Source organism: Colossoma macropomum, unplaced genomic scaffold (genome assembly GCF_904425465.1).
Source record: "Colossoma macropomum unplaced genomic scaffold, Colossoma_macropomum, whole genome shotgun sequence".
NCBI lineage: Eukaryota > Metazoa > Chordata > Actinopteri > Characiformes > Serrasalmidae > Colossoma > Colossoma macropomum.
Window position 1 is genome coordinate 39942092 of NW_023494802.1, and position 27479 is coordinate 39969570.

Below are 27479 nucleotides of genomic sequence, written 5' to 3' on the forward strand. Positions count from 1 at the left end.
CCTTTGGAATTGGTAGAGCGTTTTTTTAAAAACCTCTCTCTCTCTCTCTCTCCCCCTCACCCTACTCCACTCCTGGTTAAAAGGACTGAGAAACTGAGCCCTCCTGCATTTCTCTCAGAATGGAGTCTGTGCTGAAATATTTGGACTGGACCAGTGTGAGCTTGGCCCTGCTGGCTGGTCTGCTCAATCTGCTTTTGTTGGAGATCTTCAGGTTGAATTCATCCAGGAGCCGAAGCCCACCTGGACCCAAACCACTGCCCTTTGTGGGTAACCTGCCCCAGCTCTCAAAAGATCGAATGGCCTTCATCAGATCGGTCAGTTTCTCGTTTTTTTGTTGTTTTTTTTTGTTTTGTTTTTGTGAGGTGGTATATTCACTTGCATGTATCAGATATATCTTTTTTCTCTTTTTGATATTCATTTGTAAATGAAAAATACTGTAGTTATATACAGCCATGTCGTTGTGTCTGCCAGATGTTTATTGCTGGGCTTTCTTAGTTTGCATTCTGCATTTTAACATGCAATACATGCAATTTTACACTTACAAAAAGTGTAATATTTGCACCTAGAAATAAGTTTGTGGAATGCAAAGTTCACCATAGTTTATGTAACCAAATGCTACCTTTCCTCTGCTGTCTTACCTGATTTGACTTTTGACAAGACATCTAAAGTCCTCCACAAAGAGAAGTAATGTAGGCTTTTGTCCATATCACTGTGACAGTAAAGGGGACATGAAGAGTGCTGCATCTTACCTTGTCTCTTCAAGTACCTGATTAGTTAATAGCAAACAACTAAGTTGTACTTGCCACCAGGGGTATGTTTATGCCTGATGTGCAGGACTTCTGTTAAATTATTGTGAAAGCACTGTTCCAACTCACCTTTTCCCAAACCCTGATTCTTTAGGCTCACAGCCTTTCTTTCCTCAGGAGGGAGGGCTCGGATAAATCGATCCAAGGCCATTCTCTCTGTGGTAGCCCCTGGAAGTAGCCATCCATGAGAGACTCAGGAAACTCTTTATCTGCTTCCTTGAAAGCACCTCTGTTCAGAATCACCAGTGGTGGTATATCACATAAGTGATAGTTAGAGTGTGGCTTCTATGGGTTAAGATCTCAGTTGGTTGTATGTCCATCTGAATAGTGAAGCTATAATAATATAGCTATAGCTAGCTGCAGTTGACAAGTCAAGTGTGGGGCTAAGAGGCAACTCATTCCTCATTTCCTTCTACAATATATATCCAAAACCCTCATTGTTGTCACAGTGCAATATTACCTTGACAGAAAATAATTTTCTTTATTTTGCATACATATAAATGTTGATAGCCTTTTTGAGTGTAACTGCCAAGATTTAGAGAGTTTAGCAATACAATACTGACTTGTACAGTTATAGTTTTCTTCAGTGGTGTGACACTCTTAAAGATCTCTGGCAATGATTTGTGCTCTGATTCAGGATCTCAGCAGCTCAGCACACTCTGGGAAGGGCAAGCCTCAGATTCAAGCTAAGGCTTGCCCTGTCTAGCGTAACTGGGAGTTATGACATTTACTCCTGTAGCCATTGAGCCGTATTTAACCCTGTAAGTCACAAATTCACGTGAAATACTAAGAAAAAAGTTCAGGGTTTATACGAAGTTATGTTATATAGATCCACGGTTCTAAGCTCTGCTGTAACACACAGTAATCCCAACACCTGACCACTGGACCCCATGGACCCCATCCAATACACATCACTCCAGACATGTGAAATCTTGCTTTACACCTAATCACTTCCAACACAAACAGCTCCTTGTCATCAAGATGGGTACCATCTGCCATCTAGACTGCCAGAGTGGTACCCATTCTAAAGAAGACCACTCAAGACAGCTCTGACAACAGCAGCTATTGGTATCTCTCCTTTCTTTCCTTTCCCAAAGTCTTTCATAAGTTGTCCACAATCAGCAGTCTTTATTTCTCACTCATAACCAGCTCAAGGATCCCAGCTTGTCTGTTTTCAAACTGATGCACTCTACAGAGTCTTCTCTTGTAGCAGAGGTGGAGAAGCTCCACACAGGAAGTTCAGGTAAACTTCCAACAGTCCTGATTCTTTTTGATCTCCTGTCTGTTCTCACCAACATTGGAACTACCACCTTTGCATGGAACTGGATTGAGTCCTGAGTCCTCTTCTCTTTCTTTTGCACTTGATGTTTTAGCAAGGTAACATCCTATCAATAGCATTTGATATAACTGCTATGCAGATGACTCTCAACTAATCCTTTCCACCTTCTAGGACTTTTCGGTTGCATATAGGCATGTCTGCCTGACATCTATTGTCATGGATTGCAGTTCACCATCTGATGGTAAATTCCAGCAAGGAGCTGCTATACATCCCTGGTTCCTGATGGGAAATATTGAATAAAATATTCCCTGATTAGTTATCAATAAACTAAACATTGGCTGCCTAGAGAGCCCTCCTAATAAGGTAAAATAGGGAAGCAGACTATGGACTGTATGCAGTAGACTCTCTAATGGAGAAAGAGTTTCTAGGCCCACAGAAGGGAGCTGTACCAGATGACAGTTTAAGTTATAGTTGGTCCACTCTTGTACGTATATGGAGGGTTGTGTGAGATGGCCCCATGGAGAGTTGCGCAAGAGGGGCCCTGTAAGAAGAGAGCATTCTGGTAAGTGTCAGAACAGAGTGGGTTTAAAAAAAAAAAAAGACATCATATACGTTTGGGTTTAAAGGTTACCAAAAAGGTCTAAGGACATGATGGGGATTAAAATGGTCCAGAATTCTGTAAAAGGGGTGGGGAGATTACCTCATCGCCCCACAGGGGAATACAAAAAGGATGTTTTGAGATGTTCTTTGCATTGTGGTTGACCGGGAGCCATCTTGCCATTTGATGCTCAATTAAGTGAAGGCCTTTTCCTTTTCCACAAGAGCTCAGCGGCTGAAGTCTTTTTGCATTCCTTTTTATCCTTTTTCATTTTCGTTGATATTCTTTGATTCTCTTAATTCTTTTTGAAGATATTAGATTACAGATAGTTATTAAGGCAATGGTATAGATAATATTAGAGTTACTTATAAATGTTCAGACCCTGGGCAAAAAGAGATTGCTCTTAGTTGCGACAATCCCATGATCTTGCCATCTCCTTTGAGCAGTTATTGGTCATTCCATCTGATGGTGCACAAAGCCTTGGTGTAATTGTAGATGGCCATTCATTGCTCATATTGCAAACCTGACTCAGTCATGCAGGTTTCTCCACTGGGAGGTTTCTACATTTTCTCTCTGCAAAGGCCTCTCAGATGCTTATTCATGATCTTGTCATCTCAAGGCTTGACTTCTAAGCCAAAAACGGACCTGCCCCTCAATACCTGAGTTTAAAAGTCCAAACTTAATCCACACCTTGTGCCCTTTGAGCTTCAGGCATGTCTTGGCTAGTCCCGCTATACTTAAAGATGCATGGAAGGACAAGCTTTAAGACTCTTCCCTGTCCAGGCACCCATGTGGTTGAACAAACTTCACCTGGCTGTCCCTTGCTGGCTTCAAAAGACTTGTCTCTTTGTAGAGCATTTAAAGGCCCACCTATATGAAATTAATTTGCCGTGTATTGTGGTGGAAATGCCTTTTTTTCTGTACTGAGTATCTTAATAACAGCTCCCATTTTAAGCAGTTCTCGAAGTTCACAGTTTTTAAACCCCAATTTTCCTATCGAAGGTTACATTCTGTAAATGAAAAACAAAGTACTTCTGTAACTTGCTAAAGATAACTGGGCCTGGTAAATGCCATGCATGGAAACTCAAAAATTTTAAATTACGATTGAATTGATTCAGATTTATTAGAACAGAGAAAGCTGCTGAACTGTGGAAAGACTAGAATTCACTGCAAGCACATCTGCAACCAAACATGGAAACAGTTGCATCAGCACATACACTTGTCCGTTCCAAAGATGTAGAAAATGTAAACATTTCCTACCCCTCTAGTTGCCGAAATATGGTGAGATGTGCTCCATATTCCTGGGCAGGAAGCCAATGATCATACTGAACAACATACAGCTTGCAAAAGAAGCTTTTGTTCAGAATGGGACCGTGTTTTCTGGGAGGCCACTTCAGCCTTTAACAAAATGGATCAACAAAGGCTATGGTTAGTAGGGCATGACTCATGTTGATATAACTGTTTGGAAAAATGTTAGTGTGATTTTCCTTCTCCAGGGAAAAATACACTTTCCTACACAATTTTTACACACTTCCCAGCATCTCTGTAATCTCCTGTTCCTTCTCTCTGCCTTCTCAGGTATTATTGCAGCCAATTATGGTCACTCTTGGAGGCAGCAGCGTCGCTTCGCTCTGCACACACTGCGTGACTTTGGTCTGGGAAGGAAAACTGTGGAGGAGCGTGTGGCTGAGGAGGCACATTACCTCATCAAGGAGATGCTCAAACAAGAAGGTAGGTGATGAAGAGCTGTCCATGCCTGTGGCACAGTTCTGTGGTCTGATGTACAGTTACAATGGCAGGCAGCAGCACTAGAATTAACGTATTGTGTTGTGTGTCATTTAAAATTAGTATTTATTTCATAGTGAATAGTTTATTTCACAATAAATTACTGGCTAAGGACAGTTTGAATGAACATTTGTTCAAATCGACATGGACAAGTTAATGTTCAACGAGCTCAATCTTACCCATCAGACCACTACACTGTAGCTCAGTGAATCTCATGAATTTTTTTAAAGTACTACTGATAGTAAGGCTATAGGCCATTTTTGGCTCATAGACACATACGTGTTTGAGATATATATGTATGATATTTTAACAAAAAAATCATATGGTCAGTGTTCTGTCTTTGTGCATTTTCTCTCTTCAAACGCACTATTCTGCAATTCTTCTTGAAGGAAAACCTTTTTATCCCATCCACCAATTTATGAATGCAGTTTCCAATATAATCTGCTCCATCATCTTTGGAGACCGCTTTGATTATGACAACACGTGCTTTACTAAGCTGCTTGAAATTCTGAATGAAAACGTTCGGTTTGTCGGATCATCTGCGGCACAGGTAATTACCAGGAGCTTTCCAGGTGATGTCATTCATCTTCACTGATCATGTAGAGAAAAAGCACCAAACAATATGATTTGTCTTCTAAATTTACTCCATGTGTTTTTTTCTGGTTTCCTGGTATATATCTATAAAGAAGTTATCCAATGACAAAAAAATCACTGTCATGATGTGCTTGAAGTGCTTACATTTAAACAAACTGCAAAAAATAAATGATGAAATGTAACTTGAAATTCTTGTTTCTTTTTTTCTTCAGATCTTTAACTTGGTCCCCATTATAAAATACTTTCCAGGGCCACAGCAGAAGATCTGGCGTAATGTCCAAGCCTTAAATAAATTTATCCTTGAAATTGTGGAGGAGCACAAGAAGACTCTGGATCCAAATAACCCCCGTGACTTCACTGATACCTATCTGATTGAGATGACCAAGGTGAGAGGTCAAACTTCAGGTACACAGCAGTGTAGAGAATGGAGGGACCCTTACTGCTGCACACTTTACAGTTCTCCAGCACACCTATTTTTACTCATCCAATAGTTATCTGTGCACTCAGAAGACTAGTGAGAATAATTTTCTGCCTGGATTATTTTCAAGTTGACAATTATAGAGAATAAATTTGAGCAGCCTTCAGTATCCTTTGGTAGCATCTGTGTAACAGAATGTAAACTCATCTTGTTTTTGAGCAGCAAGAGTCAAAGGAGGACACCACATTCCATGTGGAAAACATGATGAGGTCAATCCTTGACCTGTTCTTGGCTGGTACAGAAACTACAGCGAATACCCTCAGATGGGGCCTCATTTACATGATGGACCACCCCGACGTCCAAGGTACTATTGTTGGTGACCACTGACCTGATTCCACTTGTACACTAGGTGTGGTGTAAGGAATGGTATTTGTTTTGCTACTTTATATTTTCAACTGATGTTTTTCTATTAATAATTTGTTACCGACCCAAATTGAGCACTGTTCTGTTTTGTATGTATGTAACATCATCTCTTTTTTGTGTCCTCTGTGTTTTATCTCACGCTTGCACCTGGTTAACCACATCAGAGCGCTGTCATGAAGAGATCATTCGGGTGCTGGGGTTTGACCGCTCTCCATGCATGGATGACCGCCCACAGCTCCCATACACTTGTGCCACTGTTTATGAGATCCAGCGCTGTGCTAGCATCGTTCCTCTTGGCTTGATTCACGAAAACACACAACCAGCACTGCTACGAGGATACCACCTGCCCGAGGTGAGGAAGAGATAGCACTGTAGACTGAATACATGACAGGCTGATTGGATAGATGTTTGAATGTATGACATGCTGAATGTATGGAACTCTTGGATGGGAGGATGAATCAATAGAAATATGAATTAATGGAGTTATGGCATAACTGAAGTTTGAGGAAAAGACTCACACCTGAAACTTCTCCTTCTCAATTCCAGCTCCCTATAATTATTAGTCCTTCACTCCTTATTATTACCAGAATAGCTTTCCTCCACCTGCGTAACATCGCTAAATTAAGAACTGCACTGTCGCTACAGGACGCAGAAACGTTAGTTCACGCCTTCATCACGTCCAGGTTAGATTACTGTAACGCTCTGCTTTCTGGCTGTTCCAGCCAAAACCTTAACAAGCTTCAGTTAGTCCAGAACGCTGCGGCCAGAGTTCTCAGCAAAACCAGGAAATTCGACCACATTGGCCAGATTTTGTGTACCTTACATTGGTTGCCAGTTAAATTCCGCATTGAGTACAAGATTCTTCTACTGACGTATAAAGCTTTGAATGGCCTTGCTCCTCAGTACCTCAGTGACCTTATTTCCCATTATCAACTGACACGCCCACTTAGATCACAAGGTGCTGCTCATTATTAGTACCCAGAATAAATAAATAGTTACGTCAGGGGGAGGAGCCTTTTCATACAAAGCCCCCCAGCTTTGGAATAACCTACCAGTCTGTGTTCGGGACTCAGACACAGCCTCCATCTTTAAGTCTAGGCTAAAAACTTACCTGTTTAGTCGAGCTTTTGGTTAATTTGTTTTCCTAACTATGTCCCTCTCATCCCCCCTCAGTCCAAGTTTTATGATCAGTCCTTTCACTTTCCCTCCCGTCTCCACTTACCATATCAATCCTATATGTGTCACCATGTGCACATACTCCGGCAAAAGGTATGGCTCCTCCGAACCATCCATTAATAGCCTGGTGCCAAATTCAGACTTATCTCTCCACAACGCTACCGGGCTGAAGCCCTGTGTTGGATTCTGCTGAACATTTGCAGACTGCCCTACGTGCTCCACCTCCTCGATGACTTCCTCGTAATAGGCTCCCTGTTCCTCCCCACCTGCGCATGACCTTTGTACCCTCTCTTCTACATTTGGGCAACTCAGCATCCCTCCATCTCCAGGCAAGACAGGCAGACTCGAGAGACGTCTACAAGTTCCTGGGCATTCAGCAAGACTCAGTCTTGTTTCAGGCCTCCCTTCCACCCAGTAAGCTGGAACACACAACCGCTGCCCTGTCAGAATTTATGCTGCAGCCTCATTGTTCTCTTTTCCATTCTCGGGCATCTCAATTACACAATTTGCATAATACTTTAAGGACTCTTTTATCTCCCACCTCCTAAGCATCTCCTTCTCTGTTACTTCGCTCCACCACCTCCTCTCCCCGGATGACAAATATATCATGGAGCTTTCTTTCAAATGCAATATATGATGTTTTTATTTTGTTTCTCTTTCCCATGGCAGGGATGTGAGATCATGGTCAACTTAATGGCCATCATGACTGACAAAGAGCACTGGAAGTATCCAGACACGTTCAACCCAGAAAACTTTCTGGATGAGAAAGGACAGTTCTGCAAAAACGACGCCTTTCTGCCGTTTCTCTCTGGGTGAGTCTGCTGCTGGTGTTAACCTGAGGGTCCGTGTGCAACAGAGCTAGCTTTAAATGTTAAAATAAAGTGACCAAGCATGATCGTGTCACCTGTAAGCTAACCAGTGTAGGGTAGAATGGTATGTTGGTGTGTGAATTAGTCCCATTGGTTCTTATTCAGGTCAATACTTGCTTTTGAATGTTCATTGGGGAAAAAAATACTGCAGCTTGGCTGGACTTTCTCTACACAAAGAGTCTACAATCATTTTAATGTTGTGCTAAAACTCTTTTACTCTTTCTCTGAAACAAATATCATTCTGCCAATCATTTGTAAAGAAACCTAGAGAACTTAAATATAAATATAACCAACGGTTAAAGTGTCCAAAAATTTTTGTGACCACTGTATATGTCAGCCCACAGTAACTGGCTCAAAACATTACTGGTCCACCAGAAAGTCTACCGATCCTGCTAATTAACCAATCTAGCATTGAGATGATTTTTGTGTGTGTGTGTCCTGCAGGTCCGAGGGTGTGTCTTGGTGAGTCTCTAGCAAAGACGAGCTCTTCATCTTCTTCACCTCTCTGCTCCAGCGGCTAAAGTTCTCATGGCCTCCTGGAGCTTCACGCCCAAACATGGACGGCATTCTGAGCGTGGTTCGTTCTCCATACCCCTTCAATACCATCTGCAGCAGCAGAGAGACACACTCACTGAATCAAGTTTTCCCTTTACATGTGAATGGACAACATCACCCCAGGAGAACTCCCTCTTTTCTAACACGTCTAATCAATCTCAACAAGAACATGTTATCAAGCTCTTTCTTCATACTAGGACCAATCAGGTGTAAATGTACCATACATGACATTCTACCAAAATAATACACACAATAGTTATTTTTTATTTACATTTCCTAACAGGGGATTTATATGGTTTAAAATGAAAGATAAGAAAAAAGGCCAATACTGTACTTACACTGGGGTCCAAATGTCTGAGACCACATTCAAAATCAGGGATTTTTTCATAAAAATTTGGAACTAAACTACAAAACGTTTTTGGTTGATTTTGTGTTCAAATTTTAATTTAAAACAAAGAAAAGTTGTGACAAATAAAATAAAAAAAGATAAATATAAGATTCTGCACTTTTGATTTATTATTGAGGTTCTAAGAAGAATCAAAAGTAAAATAAGTACCTTATAGACCCCAATAATCAGTTATAGGTTGGGTACAATATTGATATGTAATATACAAATAAAGGAGCTCTGTAAAATGTTTTATTGATTGTAGTTACTGCTTAATAAAGTAGTACATTTTGCTATTATTACTACTACTATTTTTTACTATTAAAAATATTCACCAGTTATTGATGGGTTATTGGATTCTGGCTCCTTAAGGCTTGGTTGCGGCAAAATAATGGGCATCTAAAATGATGTGCAAAAGCCTACAATGTATAACACACAAATAAAATGCTTTGAAAAAAGTTTTATTCAAATTATGTATTGCTTAATAAAGTAGTAATAAGCAGCCAGTTAATTAGCAGCTGCTGGCTTGGTAAGGCTTAAAAAGAGCATTATAATGTCCTCCTACACTGAAGTGTTATGGAAACCACAGCTTTAATAAATAAACTTTGTTATCAGGTCTCTCAGTGAGAGTTCTGGGCTGAAGGGAATGCAGGGTGAAGAGTGCCAGAGAGTCCAAAGATCATGACATTACAGGTTATATGATAGTGTGTGTGTGTGTGTGTGTGTGTGTGTGTGTGTGTAAGTAAAAGTTAATTAACTGCCGGGTGTTTTGTGTGTACAAATAAGTACACGTGGTGTATGTGATAAGGGTTGCTATAGTGTGTGAAAGGTATTTACACTCAAATTTGACTCTACTAGATCACAATACTATATACGTACGCATGTCTGTCTGTTTTGTCTGTCTGTTTAGCCTCTCCCAGTCTGACAAATGGTGCGATTTTGGTGTTATTTTTGTGTTATTAGTTTAGGTCTTTCTGACAGTACATGGAAACCACCATGACTTATGTTAACTACCACCGGACCCTGCTACAGATCAGAAAACATCCAGAAACCAACCTTGAAGACGATCTGCTGCAGAAGCTACATGAGCTCTTGGAGGAGCCGGCAGCCCTCAAGTGTGGGAGGACGGCAGGGGCTGTGCTAGGCCAAAACCCTAGCCGGCCGGCTCTACTGTCCACCCTGCTCTTCAGTGTCAGCTCACTGGGCAATAAACTGGACTACATCAGACTCCCGTGGACAACCCAGCGAGAGCTCAGGGACTGTTTCTAACTGAAACATGCCTAAGCGACAGCATTCCCAGTGCCGCCATTCAGCTGGACTGGCTGGCTTTGTTTCGTGCCAACAGAAGTGCAGCTCTGATGGGAAAAACATGTGTGTTTACATCAACACGGAATGGTGGAAGAACTCTTTGTTTGGTGCAAAGCACTGTTCTCTGCTGGTGGAGTACTTTGGTGTGATTGTCAGATGTAGACCTTTTTTGTTCGTTGCTGCAATACCCCTCCATGTTCATAGCAGCGGTCTGATCCCTGCATACAGACCACACATCAGATGGTCCTAACCAGTCCAGAAGCAGGTGAAAACTTGTCCATCTCTTCTCTTCAAGACTGCTTTGAGCAAACTGCATGGGATGTGTTTAGAAAGGCTGGCACTTACAATGACTCTGTTCACTTTAAAGAATATACAGAATATACGCTAAACTCAGAAGCCGTGGATGACTGCTGAGGAGCACACGCTGCTGAATGCCCATGACTCAGTCTTTAGAGGGGGTGACAAAGCAGCCCTTAGAACAGAGAGGGCCAAACTGTCATGAGCTGTCAGAGAGACAAAGTGAGCACATACTCAGAAAATTCAAAGACACTTTCAAAAATACCAGCAACACGCAATGTGGCAGGACATTCAGGCCCTCAGCAATTACAGGAAAACATTGCCCTCCTGTGACAGTGATGCCTCTATCCCAGGTGCACTGAATGACTTCTTTGCAAGGTTAGACACGCAGAACAATGTGGAGGCGAGATGAACCACCTCTCCATCCAATAACCAGGTACTGTGTCTGACCGCAGCTGACGTGAAAAAAGACTCTGCACAGAGTCAACCTACGGACGGCTGCTGGACCAGACCACATTCCTGGCCGAGTGCTAAGAGAATGTGGAGACCAGCTAGTGGATGATCTTCACCACCGTTGTCCCTGTGCCGAAGAAATCTTCAGTGTCTTGCCTCAATGCCTAACATCCCATCGCACTCACAGCCCATCATCATGAAGTGCTTCAAGAGGCTCATAATGAGACACATCAAGACCCAGCTGCCTCCTTCGCTGGACCCTCTGCAGCTTGCTGTATCGCCCCAACTGCTCTACAGATGATACCGCAGCCACCACTCTTCATCTGGCCCTCACTCATCTTGAGACAAAAAGACACTTATGTCAGGATGCTGTTCAAGATTCAATACCATCATTCCTCAGCATCTGATTGGAAAGCTCAGCCTGCTGGGCCTGAACACTGCAATCTGCAATTGGATCGTTTCTCTTTTACTCTCTTACTATAATTAAAAATAATGATTGCATTTCACACTGAAATACTTTACTTAATATTATTCATATATCTAGTGAAACAAATACTGTATTCTGTTACTGTTGTTTTGGTTGCTACCTCAGTGACTGCTATGCTCACAGATGCTAAGCTAGCTGCTAATATGTCATAGTATGTTGCAGCCTGCTTTGCACAACTCCACATATTCTCAGTACTGTCTAATGTCTGTGATCTGTTTTATATTTATTGTAAGTCTTTTGTATTTAATGCACTGTATTGTCTGCACTGTGTATATTGTATTGTTTTTGCTGGATTATTTAGATTATTTATTAATAGAATAAATCTGTGGGGGTCCATGAATTTATTTCCACACCGGAAGGCGTCCCTGGCTGCATAAACTTTGAGAACTTCGTACATTATCTTAACCTCACCTGGAATCAAGTCAGTGTAACATTTCCACAGTCCTCCACTGGAGGGTGCAGTTGTGCTTTCAGTCTGATTCAGAAGCAGTTTAAACTGCACCAGCCTTGAGTATTTAAATCCAGGTGAACAAAAATAAGCATTAGGTACATGAAACTGGACTGAGATCAGTTAAAGGTACCTGCTAGCAATTTGTTTAGAACTCTGTGTTTAGCATTTACATCTAATAACCTTGTATATAGGAGAACCTAAACCATTTTATTGGTTCTATTGGAGGAATCTATTAATTAATGGTAATAAAATTGGCTAATAAATAGTGATACATTGTTAGATGGTGTTTGTAAGTTTTGAGTGTTGAACTCAAACCAGACTTTTGCCTGGATTTGCCTGCACAGTTTATCTTCACAGCTTCATGGCATTTTTAGTTTTTTTGACAATGAAGATTGGTAATTTCTGAAAATCACTGGTTTTAAGTCCATCTGTAAACACCTAATATTAAGACTGACTGAAACTGCTTCTTATTTGTGTCAAGTTTTTTTGGTCACTTTCAGCTCTCCTCTGCCCCATCTCTGTTAAAAGTCTTAGGATTATTTTTGAAGTTTACATAAATTACATCACATAAATTCTGAATAGATGATTTCATACATTTCTAAATTTTAATCTGAGTTATGCTGTGTTGAAGTACCCAACACCACTCGGAATGACTTTGTAAAAATTGGTGCAATTCTCATTTAACTGAGAAAGCGTGTATCAAATCTCAAGGAGAGTATATACATTTTTTAAAAACAAAGGTGCGAAGAGAATGCTTTGAAGCGATGCAAAGACTTGATAAAGAACCTTTCAGTGGATGAAATGGGAACAACATTTAAATGTTTAAAGAATCTCCACACAATATAAATGTTCTGCACCAGTTCAAGATTTTGCCTATATACACCGATCAGGCATAACACTCTGACCACCTCCTTGTTTCTACGGTCATTGTCCATTTTATCAGCTCCACTTATTATATATAGGTGCACTTTGTAGTTCGACAATTACAGACTGTAGTCCATCTGTTTCTCTGCATACTTTGTTAACCCCTTTTTACCCTGTTCTTCAGTGGTCAGGACCCCCATGGACTATTTGGGCGGCGGATCATTCTCAGCACTGCAGTAACACTGAGTAACACTGATCAGACACAGCAGGGCTGCTGGAGTTTTTAAACACCTCAGTGTCACTGCTGGACTGAGAATAGTCCACCAACCAAAAACATCCAGCCAACAGCGTCCTGTGACCACTGATGAAGGACTAGAGGATGACCAACACAAACTGTGCAGCTGCAGATGAGCTATCATCTCTGACTTTGTTCAGAATGGGACTGTGTTTTCTGGGAGACTGTTTCAGCCTTTAACACAGCGGCTCAACAAAGGCTATGGTTAGTCTCACATGGCTCATTAACTAGTTTGGTGTACTTTTACTGCTACTTGTACTTTGCTTTTTGAAAAAAAATGGAAAAATATAAGATTAATTTGCCTTTTTATCTCACTTTGCTTCTCTCTGCCCATCACAGGTATCGTCATGACCAATCATGGTCACTCTTGGAGACAGCAGTGCCGCTTTGCTCTGCACACACTGCGTGACTTTGGTCTAGGAAAGAAAACTGTGGAGGAGCGCGTGGCTGAGGAGGCACATTACCTCATCAAGGAGATGCTCAAACAAGAAGGTAGGAGATGAAGAGCTGTAGATGCCTTCTTAGAGCAGTTCTGTGGTCAGGTTATCTTTGTCTGATGTACAACTACAATGGCAGGCAGCAGCACTAGAATTAATGCATTGTGTTGTCTGTCATTTGAAATTAGTATTTATTTCATAGTCAATAGTTGTTTCAGAGTAAATTACTGACTAATGACAGTTTAATGAATATTTGTTCAAATCAACATTGATAAGCTAATGTTTATTGAGCTCAGTTTTGCCCATCAGACCACTACACTGTAGTTCAGTAATACTAAATCTCATGAATAAAATGACAAGTCTGTTCTCCTAATCTGCTGTATAAGTTTAAAGTTAGACAAGATCCTTATTGTCCTTTGTGTAACTCAGCAATAGTCGGTACATATATGCATATGTTTTGGGCATGTCCTATCGTGGATGTCTTTCATATGTTCAAAATACTTTCTAATATTTTGGGAAAATCTGTGCACAAAGATCCCTGGACTTTCCTCCTACTTGATGACTCTGCAGAATTGTTTTCTACTCATCAAAAAAGGATTTTTCTGGCCAGCCTCACAGCAGCCAAAAAGACAATACAGAAAATATGGTTTGAACCCTCCGTTCCTGTGCATCTTGTTTGGGTTACTTATTTTCGGGACATCGCTCTTTTGGAATGTACAACAGCCAGGATAGATAAGGCCAAAATAAGAACAGTTGTGTCCTGGTCAAACACTGAGAAAGAGTTGTTAAAAGCAATGAGAGCATAGCAACCTTTTCTAACTGATATGAGGGTGTAAACTTCAGTATACTGAGTTTATTCATTTATCTATTTAGGTATTCATTTGTTTATATGTCTTTTGCTTTGGTGTGTATGTCTTTCCTTCTTGTGTGGTTCTGCCACTGACCATCACTGCTGTCGTCGTCGGTGTTGCTACTTTGATGTCTAGCGATGATTGTTGACTCTGTACTATGTTTGTTGTGGGAAGCTCTATGGGCATGTCCTGGGCTTTTTGAACATAGTTCTCGTGTTTTTTTTTGTTTTTTTTGTTTTTTTTGCGTTGACTTGTTAATAAAATATTGATCACAAAGTGTTTGATTTTGATGACATTCAACTAAATGTTCATATTGTCAGTCTTTTGTCTCTCAACAAACTCATTAATCTGCAATTCTTCTTGAAGGGAAGCCTTTTTATCCCATCCACCATTTTATGAATGCAGTTGCCAACATAATCTGCTCCATCATCTTTGGAGACCGCTTTGAGTACGACGACAAGCGCTTTGCTAAGCTGCTAGAAATTCTGCATGAAAACTTTGTTTGCTGGATCATCTGTGACTTAGGTAATTTCCAGGAGCTTTCCAGGTGATGTCATTCATTTTCACAGATCAGGTACAAAAAGCACCAGAGCACAAAACACTATAATTCATCTTCTAAATTAATTCCAAGTGTTTTTCCTGTTTTCCAGGTATATGCTTACAATGAAATTACACACTGACAAAAAAATCCATGTCATGATGTGCTTGAAGTGCTTATGTTTAAACAAACTGCAAACTTAAATGATAAAATGTAACATAAAAATTCTTTCTCCTTTTTTTCCCTTCAGATCTTCAACTTGGTCCCGATTATAAAATATTTTCCAGGGCCGCATCAGAAGATGTGGCATAATGTCCAAGCCTTAAAAAAATTTATCTTCGAAATTGTGGAGGAGCACAAGAAGACTCTGGATCCAGACAACCCACGGGACTTCACTGACACCTACCTGATCCAGATGACCAAGGTGAGATGCCCTTTGTCTTGAAAGCAGTGTAGAGAATGGAGAGACCCTAGGTGCTGCACACTCTACAGTTCTCCAGCACACCGATTTTAACTCATCCCTCATTTCAACTCATCAGAAGATGTGTTGATTATTTTCTACATGGATTGTTTTCAAGTTGACAATGTGGGAATGGTATAGTTGAAGTTTTTTACTGTACACTATACTAAATCAATCATTTGAGCAGCTTCCATTATTCTTTTGTAGCTATAGTGTAACAAAATTTAATGTTTCCTTGTTTTTAGCAGCAAGAGTCAAAATTCAAGATTCTACGTTCCATGTGGAGAACATGATGTCAACCACTGACCTGTTCTTTGCTGGAACGGAAACTACAGTGACCACTCTCAGATGGGGGGTCATTTACATAATGGATCACCCCGATGTTCAAGGTACTGCTCTGGGTGACCAATACCATTGACCTGATTTCATTTGTTCACCAGTTGTGGTTTTAAGAACAATATTCCTTTTGTCCTACTTTATCCTTTCAGTTGATCATTTTGTATTAATACTTGATTAATGACCCAATTAAAACACTGTCGTTGTTGCTGTATGTCCTGTAACTTCATCTAATTTTTGTGCCCTCTGTTTTTTCCAGTGCTTACACCTGTCATATATGGAATGAGCAGGGAGAATGGATATAAGTGCGAGCAGACTTTAATAACCAAAACAAACTAGCAAAATACAAAGTAACTAACTACAAGGCTTAAACAAAGGAACACAAAGAGCAAACAAAACACGAGGAAGGGAAGGAACCACTACATCAGACAAAGAGATGAGTAGACCAGTCAAACACTGACTGAAACAAAGGGCTAGATATAGGCTACAACAAATGGGGAACACCTCGGAGAGGGAGGAGACAGAGACTACAGACAGGTGAGGATACTAATAGGGAAGGTGGGGAAAGGGCAGAGCACAAGAATCAAAACAAAAACATAAGCACATGGCAGAAAGCACATGGCTATAAAACAGAGCAAGTAACAGACACAGGAACAAGGGGAAACCGTGACAACACCTTGCTGACCACATCAGAGCGCTGTCATGAAGAGATCATTTGAGTGCTGGGTTTTGACCCCTCTCCCTGCATGGATGACCGTTCACGGCTCCCGTACACTTGCGCCACTGTTTATGAGATCCAGCGCTGCGCTAGCATCACTCCTCTTGGCGTGATTCACCAAACCACTGAACCAGCACTGCTACGAGGATACCACCTGCCTGTGGTAATGATGGATAAATTGTAGATTAAATAAATGGCAGGTGGAATGGATGGATGTATGAATGTATGAAATGTATGTAAAGGATGAGTTAATGAAAATATGAATTTCGTAGAAATGTGAATGCATGTGTAATAACAGAAACAGAGTTACCAGAACAGGCTTGACCCAAAGTATAAATAATTTAAACTATAAATAAATAAGATTTGTTCATAAAGGCAAAATATAGAAATGAATACCAATGTAACAAACGAATACTTGAGTGTTAAGCTTATTTCGGGCCAGCCTTAATGAAATGACAACATTTATTGTGTTGTTGCCTCACAAATTTAACAAATTGTATAGCAGTCTATTTTCTTTTTTAGCCTGATTAAAAATACAAAAATGAAAACTGAATCCACTTCCACTGATCACGACATTTAATTGACAGTAATGCATGTGTTATTTATTTATTTCTCTTTCCTATGGCAGGGAACTGAGATTGTTCTCAACTTAATGGCCATCTTCACTGACAAAGAGGACTGGAAGTATCCAGACACGTTCAACCCGGACAACTTTCTGGATGAGAAAGGGCAGCTCTGCAAAAATGACTCCTTTGTGCTGTTCTCTCTGGGTGAGTCTGCAAAGCAGAGAAAGCTAGCTGAAAAAGATTTTTATGAGCCTCAGCACTGGGGACAGTCGGAGTATGTTTTTTTTAGACCAGGAGTTATGTGATGTAGACCATCCAACACCAAAAAAAAACGTTAAATTGAAGAACTGTTTGATTCTGGAGTCTGCTGTAATTCCAAAGGGAAGTGAAGGGAAATTATGGAATCGGTTTTAACAGTTGATTCCACACAAAGACTTGAGAGTGAAAAACATTGCCATGAAGCTATAAACACTAGCTAACTAAGTTCCGGTATGCATTGCACACTGTAGGTCACTGCATGCTGTGTGAACAAGCTCCAGAGTCATAGAACCAGTTTAAATATGACTCACTCTCGAAGACTTATCAACTGCTGAATTACAAACCAGAGTTGTACTGAATTACTACAAAAATAGACTTGCACTGTTTACAGTTAATTTATGCATTGTTGTTTATTGACTTAGAGAACAAAATGTCAAACCAAATGGCATTTCTTTTAAAAACACCATTCTAAGACCTGCTGATTCACTTTCTAGCCTGCTTTTTTATAATCACCTGTGATTGTTCTATTACATTTACAAGCAGACAGGTGTATTTACTCAGGAACAAAAGAGGTAAATGTAATGAGATCACACAAAATCAGAGCTGGAAAATACATCAAATGTTCCTTTTGTGTTACCTGTTCACAAAATCCTGTTACTCTATTATAAATCAAACTGGCAAAAACTCAAACCGCACCAAATATATCTTTATACAACATGTTTATCTTTGTGTCTTAATGTATTATTAATTATTCTTAGCAACTAGAAAAGTAGCTTAAGCATTTTTAAGTTAGTTGGCTAAAAACTTGTTATAATCATTATTTGTCATTTTATTAACAACTTGTTACCATGATATTACCATATAATTACCCTCGTATTCTGCAGCAAATCATCACTGGTCCACCAGAAAGTCTCCTGATCCTGAAGATGGAGCTCTTCATCTTCTTCACCTCTCTGATCCAGCGGCTGAAGTTTTCCTGGCCTCCTGGAGCTCCACGCCCAAACATGGATGGCACTATTGGCGTGGTTCGTTCTCCCTACCCCTTCAATACCATCTGCCACAGCAGAGAGAACACTCACTGAATCAAGTTTGGTTTTGCGTGTGAATGGACAGCATCACCCCAGGAGAACTCCCTCTTCTTTAACACATCTAATCTATCACAATAAGAGCATGCTGTCAAGCTCTTTCTTTAAACCAGGACCAACCAGGGGTAAATGTAAAAGTCCCAGACCACATTAACAATCTGAGATTTTCTTCCATTAAGTGGCAAATAAAGTACTGAACATTTTATAATTTTGATTTGAAACAAAGATAATTTTTGACAATTAAAATGAAAAATAAACATTCAAGATGATGTCTTTATGATTTGTTACTTAGGTACTGATATGGGCACAAGATTTGATGTGAAATAGACAAATGAAAATACTCTGGAAAATGTTTATTCACCCTTATTACTGCTTTGTAAAGTAATTTTACTATTAGTTATTAATTAGTAATTATTAGCAAGTTACTTAGCAGTTATTTAATTGATAGGTTACTTGCTATTGGCTTTATAAGCCTTAACCTCTTAAAATCCCAGGCTTATTACATACTAAGTTTTATTATTCAGTAACTACAGGGACTTCAGTGCAAACTGGTAGAGCTATTCTTAGGTTGTAGAAGTGTAAAAAAGCATTGGGCCCACTAGCAGGCCCTGGCCTTTTAAGGAGTTAATACATGCATAATAATGGACATAAATAATTAGCAGCTACTGGCCTGATAAAGCTTAAGGGGATGATTTTACCTGCAGGTAATGTCTTGGGGGGGTCTTACATTGTGAACGTCTATGTGTATGTCATTTATGCAGTTTCCCATCAGTATCGATTGGACAGTAGCTGATGTGTACGCATCTCCCCGGGGTGACCAGAGGTGAGTGAGGAGTGGGCTCAGGTGATTAGTTGTGTACAAAACTATTCTGGAACATAAGTCTTCTCTGGGGGGCACTAGGTTGGTACTGTGACATTGGTTAATGCCTTTGCAATTTCCTGATCTATTTCCCAACGTATAGCAAAAATAGGAACCTCAGGCGGTAAAATGCGTTCGGGTTCGGATTGGTTGGAGACAAGATTCTCGCTTTGGTATAATCTAGAAAGAGCATCTGCTTTGGTGTTCCTAGAACCTGGACGATAGGAGATACTAAATTTGAAATGGGAGCTAGCTTGGCGGGCATTTAGTCTTTTAGCATTGCAGAGATATTCTAGGTTCTTGTGATCAGTGATGACTACAAAGGGATGATTGGCTCCTTCTAGCCAGTGACACCACTCCTCCAAAGCCAATTTAACAGCTAGTAATTCACGATCTCCAATGCCATAATTCTTTTCGGTTGCTGTTAACTTGTGTGAGAAGAATGCTACAGGATGGAGAACCGGAACGTTGTGATAGGACGGCACCTACACCTGTCTCTGAAGCGTCCACCTCTACTACAAACGGTTCTGAAGGGTCAGGATGTTTTAAAATTGGGGCAGTAGTGAAGGCTGTCTTCAAGGTCTGAAATGCATGTTCGGCCTGTTCTGTCCAACTTAACTTCTTGGGACTTCCTTTTAGTAAAGAAGTTAGGGGAGCCACAAGACTACTGAAATTCCGGATGAATCTACAATAGAAATTAGCGAATCCTAGAAATCTTTGAAGTTCTTTGACTGAGGATGGAGTGGGCCACTGGACTACTGCTTCTACCTTTTGATCATCCATTATGACACCTTGGGGACTGATTACATATCCTAAGAAAGACACGGATTGGAGGTGAAACTCACACTTCTCACCCTTGACGAATAGGTTGTGCTCGAGTAAACGTTGTAGAACAGTGCGAACGTGCTTCACATGGGTTTTCCTTATCTGGGGAGTAAACAAGAATATCATCGAGGTAGGCTATGACGTATTTACCTAGCATGTCTCTAAGTACCTCATTAATGAAGGCCTGAAAAACAGAGGGGGCGATAGAGAGACCGAAAGGCATAACTTAAGTATTCATAGTGCCCCCTAGTGGTCACAAATGCAGTCTTCCATTCATCTCCTTCTCTGATTCGAATCACGTTATATGCACTTCTAAGGTCAACTTTAGTGAAGAATTGGGCCCCTTTTAATTGTTCCAATGCTACTGGCACTAGCGGAAGAGGATAAGGATGTGTCTTCGTAATTTGATTAAGGGCTCGATAATCTATACAGGAGCGTAAACCACCATCTTTTTTTCTTGATGAAGAAAAAGCTGGAAGCTATGGAGGATGTTGATGGCCTAATAAACCCCTGTTCAAGTGCCTCTTGAGAATATGTGTCTAGGGCTTTCTCCTCATCTTGGGTCAGGGGATAGACTCTTGACTTGGGCAAAACAGGATTCAGGTAATGCATGAGTTAAAGCAAAAGTCTGACTATTTTAATATTTAGATAAGATAAGATAAGATAAGATAAGGTAAGATAGTCCTTTATTAGTCCCACAATGGGGAAATTCACAATTTCATGTTTTAACCAGGAAATCGAGGGGTTATGCTTCTCAAGACAAGGGAGTCCTAAAATTAAATCAAATGCAGAATTTTCAAGGACTAAGAAAGGAAGAAGTTCTTGGTGGAGAGCGCTGGTCTCCAGATGTACGGGTTTAGTCATCTTGGATATGGTTCCTGCACTGACAGGTCCTCCATCCAATGCTGCCACCCGTAGTACTGTGGTCAGGGTTTCCACTGGAAGTTGTAGCTGTGCTACCAGGTGTGCATGGATAAAATTTCCTTCAGCACCATGAGAGCTGAAACGAGAACAGAATTGGGATGACGGCATATATTGACTGGCAAAAGAAACGACTTTGAAGAAACGACCAACCCCTTTGTGGGAACACACACATTAGCACATGGAGTATACTCGGAGTATTCACGGAGGTGATGACCAGCATTCCCACAGTACAAACATAAGTTATTTCTCAGGCGGCGGAGTCTCTCTTCTTCTGATAAGCGTGAAGAATCACATTGCATGGGTTCTTCAGTTTCCTTGTGTTCAACAGGTTCTTGTGTGGTTCTCACTCTGGTAATCATCCTTCATGCTGTTCATTCATTCTTTGTTCTATGGCGGTTGTGAAGTAAATAATCAAGTCTGATTGAAAGAGTGATGAGCTGATCTAATGTCAGATTATCATCTCGACAGGCTAGTTCGTTCAAAATGTCCATATTAAGCCCTTCCCAAAACATGACTAATAATGCAGCTTCATTCCACCCACTGCTGGCGGCTAGTGTGTGGAATTCCAGTGAATGCTCCACTACTGAGCGGTTGCCCTGGCGGATTTCAGAAAGTAACTCCCCACTAACCTTGCCTTCTAAACTCCTTAATAAACTGGGAGTAAGTGAGGCCATGTACGTGAGACCAGCTAGCCATAGCCCACTCTAATGCTCTATCAGCAAAACGAGACACAATAAAGGCTATTTTGGCTTTATCAGGACCTACTGGGGAGTTCTCAAAAAACACATCGCATTGGAGTAAAAAGCCACGACACTTATCAGGATCTCCTTTACTCACGGGGAACACAGCATGAAGAGCTTCAGCGTGATCAGATGGGCTGGCGGTGTTTACCTTTGTTTCAGCAACACTCATGTTCTGAAGCTGATTTGTGAGCCCTTTAACACTCAATACGAGTTGTGCTAGTTGAGCTTGCTGTTCAGACTGTTGATGTACTAGCGACTCTAGCGAGTGTGTAACTCCCGACAACACTTGTTGATGTCTTCCAAGTAACTGTCCTTGTTCCACCAAAGCCTTTTGTAAAGACTCCGGGTCCGCCGTCTGCATAATAGGTGAAGTATTCTGGAACGGCACAGAATGAGTCAGACGCTAGCGGTAAAAATGATCAAGAGAGGCTTTACTGATAGAAACGTAAAACAGGCTCGTAGTCACAAAGCAGGTGTGGGTCAAAACCAGAAAACTCAACCAGAACACAAACATAACAATGGGCATATAATCCAAAGGACGAGGCAAAGGGGCAATTTCCAGAATACAGTCCAAAAGGTCAAAAAACGATGAGATACCCAAAGGCAGACCTATGTAACAGGTGAAACGAATTAGTATTGAGGAGAGTGAGAGTGCTGAGTGGAGCGTGAAGGCAGGTCAGAGGTTGCAAGAGTCATGTGATCTCCCTGAGGATTCTGGGAGATGGAGTCCGAGTGAGCGTCAGAGCCTGAGGAATGCGTGACACCAGGCAACCCATGTGGAACTTTACAGCATTAAATGACGACCTATTTGAACTTCTTAAAATACATTGTATTGCAGAGGAAATGCCTTATTTCTGTATCATGTATCTTTGTCTAGGTAACAGATCTCATTCCAAGCAGTACCTTAGTTTAAAGGTGTCTTTGGACTCCTATTTTATAGCATCTAAGGAAACATTCTGTGAGTGAAAAACAAATCACTTCTGTAAGTTGCTATGGATAACTGGATCTGATAAATGCCATAAATTTGAACTCAAAAATCAAAACTGTCATGAATTGATTCAGATTTATTAGAACAGAGTAAGCTGAAGAACTGTGAAAAGACTTGAATTCACTGATAACACATCTGCAACCAAATGTGGAAAGAGTTGCATCAATACATACACTTGTCCGCTCCAAAGCTGTAGGTAATGTAAACATTTTCCACCCCTTTAGTTGCCGAAATATGGTGAGATGTGCTCCATATACCTGGGCAGGAAGCCAACGATTATACTGAACAACATGCAGCTTGCAAAGGAAGCTTTTGTTCAGAATGGGACCGTGTTTTCTGGGAGGCCTCTTCCACCTTTACAAGCGTGGATCAACAAAGGCTATGGTTAGTACGGCATGACTCATGTTGATATACTTGTATGATACACATTTACTGCCACTTGTACTCATGTGCTTTGAAAAAAACTAAAAAAAAAAATCATTCTCCAGGGAAAGTTCCACCTTCCTATACATTTTTACACCCTTTCCCACCATCTCTTTCTTTTTATCTCCATTTCCTTCTCTCTGCCTTTCTCAGGTATTATTGGAGCCAATTATGGTCACTCTTGGAGGCAGCAGCACCGCTTTGCTCTGCACACACTGTGTGACTTTGGTCTAGGAAAGAAAACTGTGGAGGAGCGTGTGTCTGAGGAGGCGCATTACCTCATCAAGGAGATGCTCAAACAAGAAGGTAGGAGATGAAATACTGTCTATGCCTTCTTAGAGCAGCTCTGTGGTCAGGTTATCTTTGTCTGATGTACAGCTACAATGGCAGGCAGCAGCACTAGAATTAATGCATTGTGTTGTCTGTCATATGAAATTAGTATTTATTTCAGTAGTTTTAGTCAATAGTTTGTTTTAGAGTAAATTACTGACTAATGACAGTTTGAATGAATATTTATTCAAATCAACATGGACAAGGTAATGTTTAATGAGCTCAATTATGCCTATCAGACTACTACACTGTAGTTCAGTAATACTGAATCTGATGAATGTTTTAAATGTCTTACTGATAGTAAGACAAGAGGCCTTTTTTCATTTATATGACATTTAACAAAAAATGTCATATGGTCATTGTTCTGTCTTTGTGCCTTTTCTCTAATCAAACACACTATTCTGCAATTCTTCTTGAAGGGAAGCCTTTTAATCCCATCCACCAATTTATGAATGCAGTTTCCAACATAATCTGCTCCATCATCTTTGGAGACCGCTTTGAGTACGACAACAATCACTTTGCTAACCTGCTTGAAATTCTGAATGAAAACGTTCGGTTTGCTGGATCAACTGCTGCTCAGGTAATTACCAGGATCCAAGTGATGTCGTTCATTTTCACAAATCATGTTGAAAAGCCACCAGAGCACAAAACAATATAGCAATGATAATTTATCTTCTAAATTAATTCCAGGTCTTTTTCCTGGTATATACCTACAATTAAATTACACAATGACATAAAAAATCCTGTCATTACGCACTTAAAGTGCTTAAACTTAAAGAATGAAATGTAACATCAATTGTTCCTTTTTTTCTTCAGATCTTCAACTTGGTCCCAATTATAAAATACTTTCCAGGGCCGCATCAGAAGATATGGAATAATGTCGAAGCCTTAAAAAAATTTCTCCTTGAAATTGTGGAGGAGCACAAGAAGACTCTGGATCCAGTAAACCTCCAGGACTTCACTGATGCTTACCTGATCCAGATGTCCAAGGTGAGATGCTCTTTGTTTTGAGTGCAGTGTAGAGAATGGAGAGACTCTAGCTGCACTTTACAGTAACTCATCCAGTAGGCCTAGTTATCTGTGCACTGAGACGACTGGTGTGGAGTATTTTCTACATGCATTATTTTCAGGTTGACAATGTGGGACAGCGGAGTTGAAGTTTTCTGCTGTAGATTATACTAAATCAATCATTTGAGCTGCCTTCAGTATCCTTTGGTAGCTCTGAGTAACAGAATTTAAACTTTTCTTTTGTTGAGCAGCAAGAGGCAAAGGAAGACTCTACATTCCATGTGGAGAACATGATGAAGTCAGTCCTCGACCTGTTCATAGCTGGAACAGAAACTACAGCGACCACCCTCAGATGGGGCCTCATTTACATGATGGACCACCCTGACGTCCAAGGTACTATTGTTGGTGACCATTGACCTGATTTCATTTTTACACTAGGTTTGGTGTAAGGCTTGTTATTCCTTTTGTTACTTCACATTTTCAGTTGATATTTTTGTTTTACTAATTGGTTAATGACCCAATTAGAACACTGTTATGTCTTGTATGTCCTGTAACATCATCTTTTTTTTGTCCTTTTTTTTCCATGCTTGTGTAATGTGACCATGTCAGAGCGCTGTCATGAGGAGATCGTTCGGGTACTGGGTTTTGACTGCTCTCCCTGCATGGAAGACCGCCCACAGCTCCCATACACTTACGCCACTGTTTATGAGATCCAGCACTATGCTATCATCACTCCTCTTGGCCTGATTCACCAAACCACTCAACCAGCACTGCTACAAGGATACCACCTGCCCAAGGTGATGAAGGGATAGAGGGATTGTGGACTGAATACATGACAGGCTGAATGGATAGACATTTGAATGTATGACAGGCTGAATGTATGGATCTCTTAATGGATGGGAGACTGAATCAATGGAAGTGTGAATTAATGGAAATATGAATGGATGCTTAACCACAGAAACAGGGTTATGAGAACAGGCTCTGCCAAAAAAAGAAACAAAGTCAATTAAACTATAAAAAGATAACATTTTTTGTGGCTTGAAAACAAGATGAAGCTTACAAATGCAAAACAGAGAAATTAATACCAATGCAACGAATTAATATGAGTTATCAGATTAGCCAGGCTTAGGGAAATGTTATTGCACAACTTTTAGCTTAGTCTTGCATATTTCACAAATTGCATAGCTATTTATATTTACTTATATCAGTTTCTTTTCTCAATGAAAACTTTGAGTGCACCTCCACTGTTCAAGACATTTAATTGACATTAAAACATGTGTTAAGTATTTGTTTGTCTTTCCCATGGCAAGGATCTACAATCATGGTCAACTTAAAGGCCATCATGACTGACAAACAGCACTGGAAGTATCCAGACACGTTCAACCCAGAGAACTTTCTGGATGAAAAAGGACAGTTCTGCAGAAATGACGCCTTTCTGCCATTCTCTTTGGGTGAGTCTGCTGCTGGTGTTTACCGGAGGGTCCGTGTGCAACAGTGGTAGCAAAACAATTCATTAAGATTTGTATGAGCATCAGCACAGGGGACAGCTGGAGTAGGACCTATTTTCAGTCAGGGAGTTGTGTGATACTCTCATTCTGACTCCTGGTGAAGAGAAATGATGGAATCAATTTTAAGAGTTGTTTCCGGTGCAGTGCTGTATAGGTGGTGGGAGATGGTGGGGAGGTCCTTGGCAGTCTGTCTGGAATTGTTCTCCAGACTTTCTTTACACAAAGAATCAACCATCAGTTTAATTTTGTGCTAAAACTCTTTTTCTCTGAAACAAATATCATTCTGTTTTAAAGAAACCTAGAAAACGTCATTAAATTTAACCAGTGGTTTAAGTGTCCAAATAATTTTTGTGACCACTGTATATGTAAGCCCACAGTAACCAGCCCAAAACATCATTGATTCACCAGAAAGTCTGCTGATTCTGCTAATTAACCAATCCAGCATTGAGATGATTTGTGCTTATGCATGTCCTGCAGGTCCGAGGGTGTGTCTGGGTGAGTCTCTGGCAAAGATGGAGCTCTTCATCTTCTTCACCTCTCTGCTCCAGCGCTTAAAGTTCTCATGGCCTGCTGGAGCTCCACGCCCAAACATGGATGGCATCGTAAGCGTGGTTCGTTCTCCATACCCCTTCGATACCATCTGCCGCAGCAGAGAGACCACCCACTGAATCAAGTTTGCCCTTTACATGTGAATGGACAACATCACCCCAGCAGAACTTCCCCTTCTTTAACACATCTAATCAATCTCACTAAGAACACATTATCAAGCTCTTTCTTTCTACTAGGACCAATCAGGGGTAAATGTACAACATATGATGTTTTCCACCAAAACAAAGGAGTTAGATGGTTTAAAAGGAATGTTGAGAAAAAAGGCCAGTTCTATAATATTATATTGCTGCCCAAATGTCTGAGTTTAAGTTTTGATTCAAAAAGTTCTGACAAGACAAATGGAAAAGATATATTTAAGATTCTGCATTTATGATTTATTACTGAGGCATTAAGAAGAATCAAAAGTAAAATAACTCCCTTATAGACATCAGCTCACAGTTGAAGGTTGGGAAAAATATTTAATGTGTAAAATACAATTAACAGTGTGCTATAAAATGTTTTATTGATCATAGTTTCTGCTTAATAAAGTAATTTACTACTTTCACTACTACTATTGAGACTATTAAAAGTATTATCCAGGTCATTAGCAGATATTGAATTGATAGGTTACTGGATTACTTCTTTTAAGGCTTAATAAAGGCAAAATAATGGATGTTTAAAATAATGTGCAAAAGCTTAAAATGTATAATACAGGAATATAAATCATCTAAAAAGTGCTTCATTCAGTCTATTTACTGCTTAATAAAGTAACAGTAAGCAAACAGTTAATTAGCAGCTACTCACTTGATAAGACCCTTATAATGTCTTGTACACTAAAGTGTTACTGAAACCACAGCTTTAATGAGTGAAATCCAAAGATTAGAGCTAAAGTTTGAAAATCAAATGAATGCAATTAATGCCAGCAGCTTGGATCATGGCCAAAACTAAATCATTTCTCACCTCCACAGGATTTAAAAAAGAAAGACATCTA

The 27479-nt window shown here is 40.3% G+C and overlaps 1 protein-coding gene and 1 long non-coding RNA gene across 5 annotated transcripts; both read left to right on the plus strand.

Annotated features, from left to right (window-relative positions):
• On the plus strand, positions 1-27088 carry LOC118822231 (cytochrome P450 2B2-like). Of its 4 annotated transcripts, XM_036591171.1 has the most exons (10): positions 1-314; positions 22856-23015; positions 23208-23360; positions 23804-23964; positions 24201-24374; positions 24644-24785; positions 25002-25189; position 25357; positions 25703-25843; positions 26378-27088. In XM_036591171.1, exons 1-10 carry the CDS (start codon positions 120-122, stop codon positions 26566-26568), a joined length of 1506 nt encoding a protein of 501 aa, XP_036447064.1. In that variant the 5' UTR covers positions 1-119; the 3' UTR covers positions 26569-27088. The 4 variants fall into 4 exon arrangements, 2 of the variants coding, with proteins under 2 accessions (XP_036447064.1, XP_036447063.1); XR_005008432.1 differs by lacking the exons at positions 22856-23015; positions 23208-23360; position 25357 and adding exons at positions 3952-4111; positions 4262-4414 and having other exon boundaries at positions 26378-26501; XR_005008431.1 differs by lacking the exon at position 25357 and having other exon boundaries at positions 26378-26501.
• LOC118822262 lies at positions 15075-18447 on the plus strand. The gene is made up of 5 exons (XR_005008439.1): positions 15075-15293; positions 15575-15718; positions 15925-16202; positions 17012-17153; positions 18092-18447. It is a non-coding gene; the product is annotated as an uncharacterized LOC118822262 (long non-coding RNA).
• Positions 27089-27479: the final 391 nt, after the last annotated feature.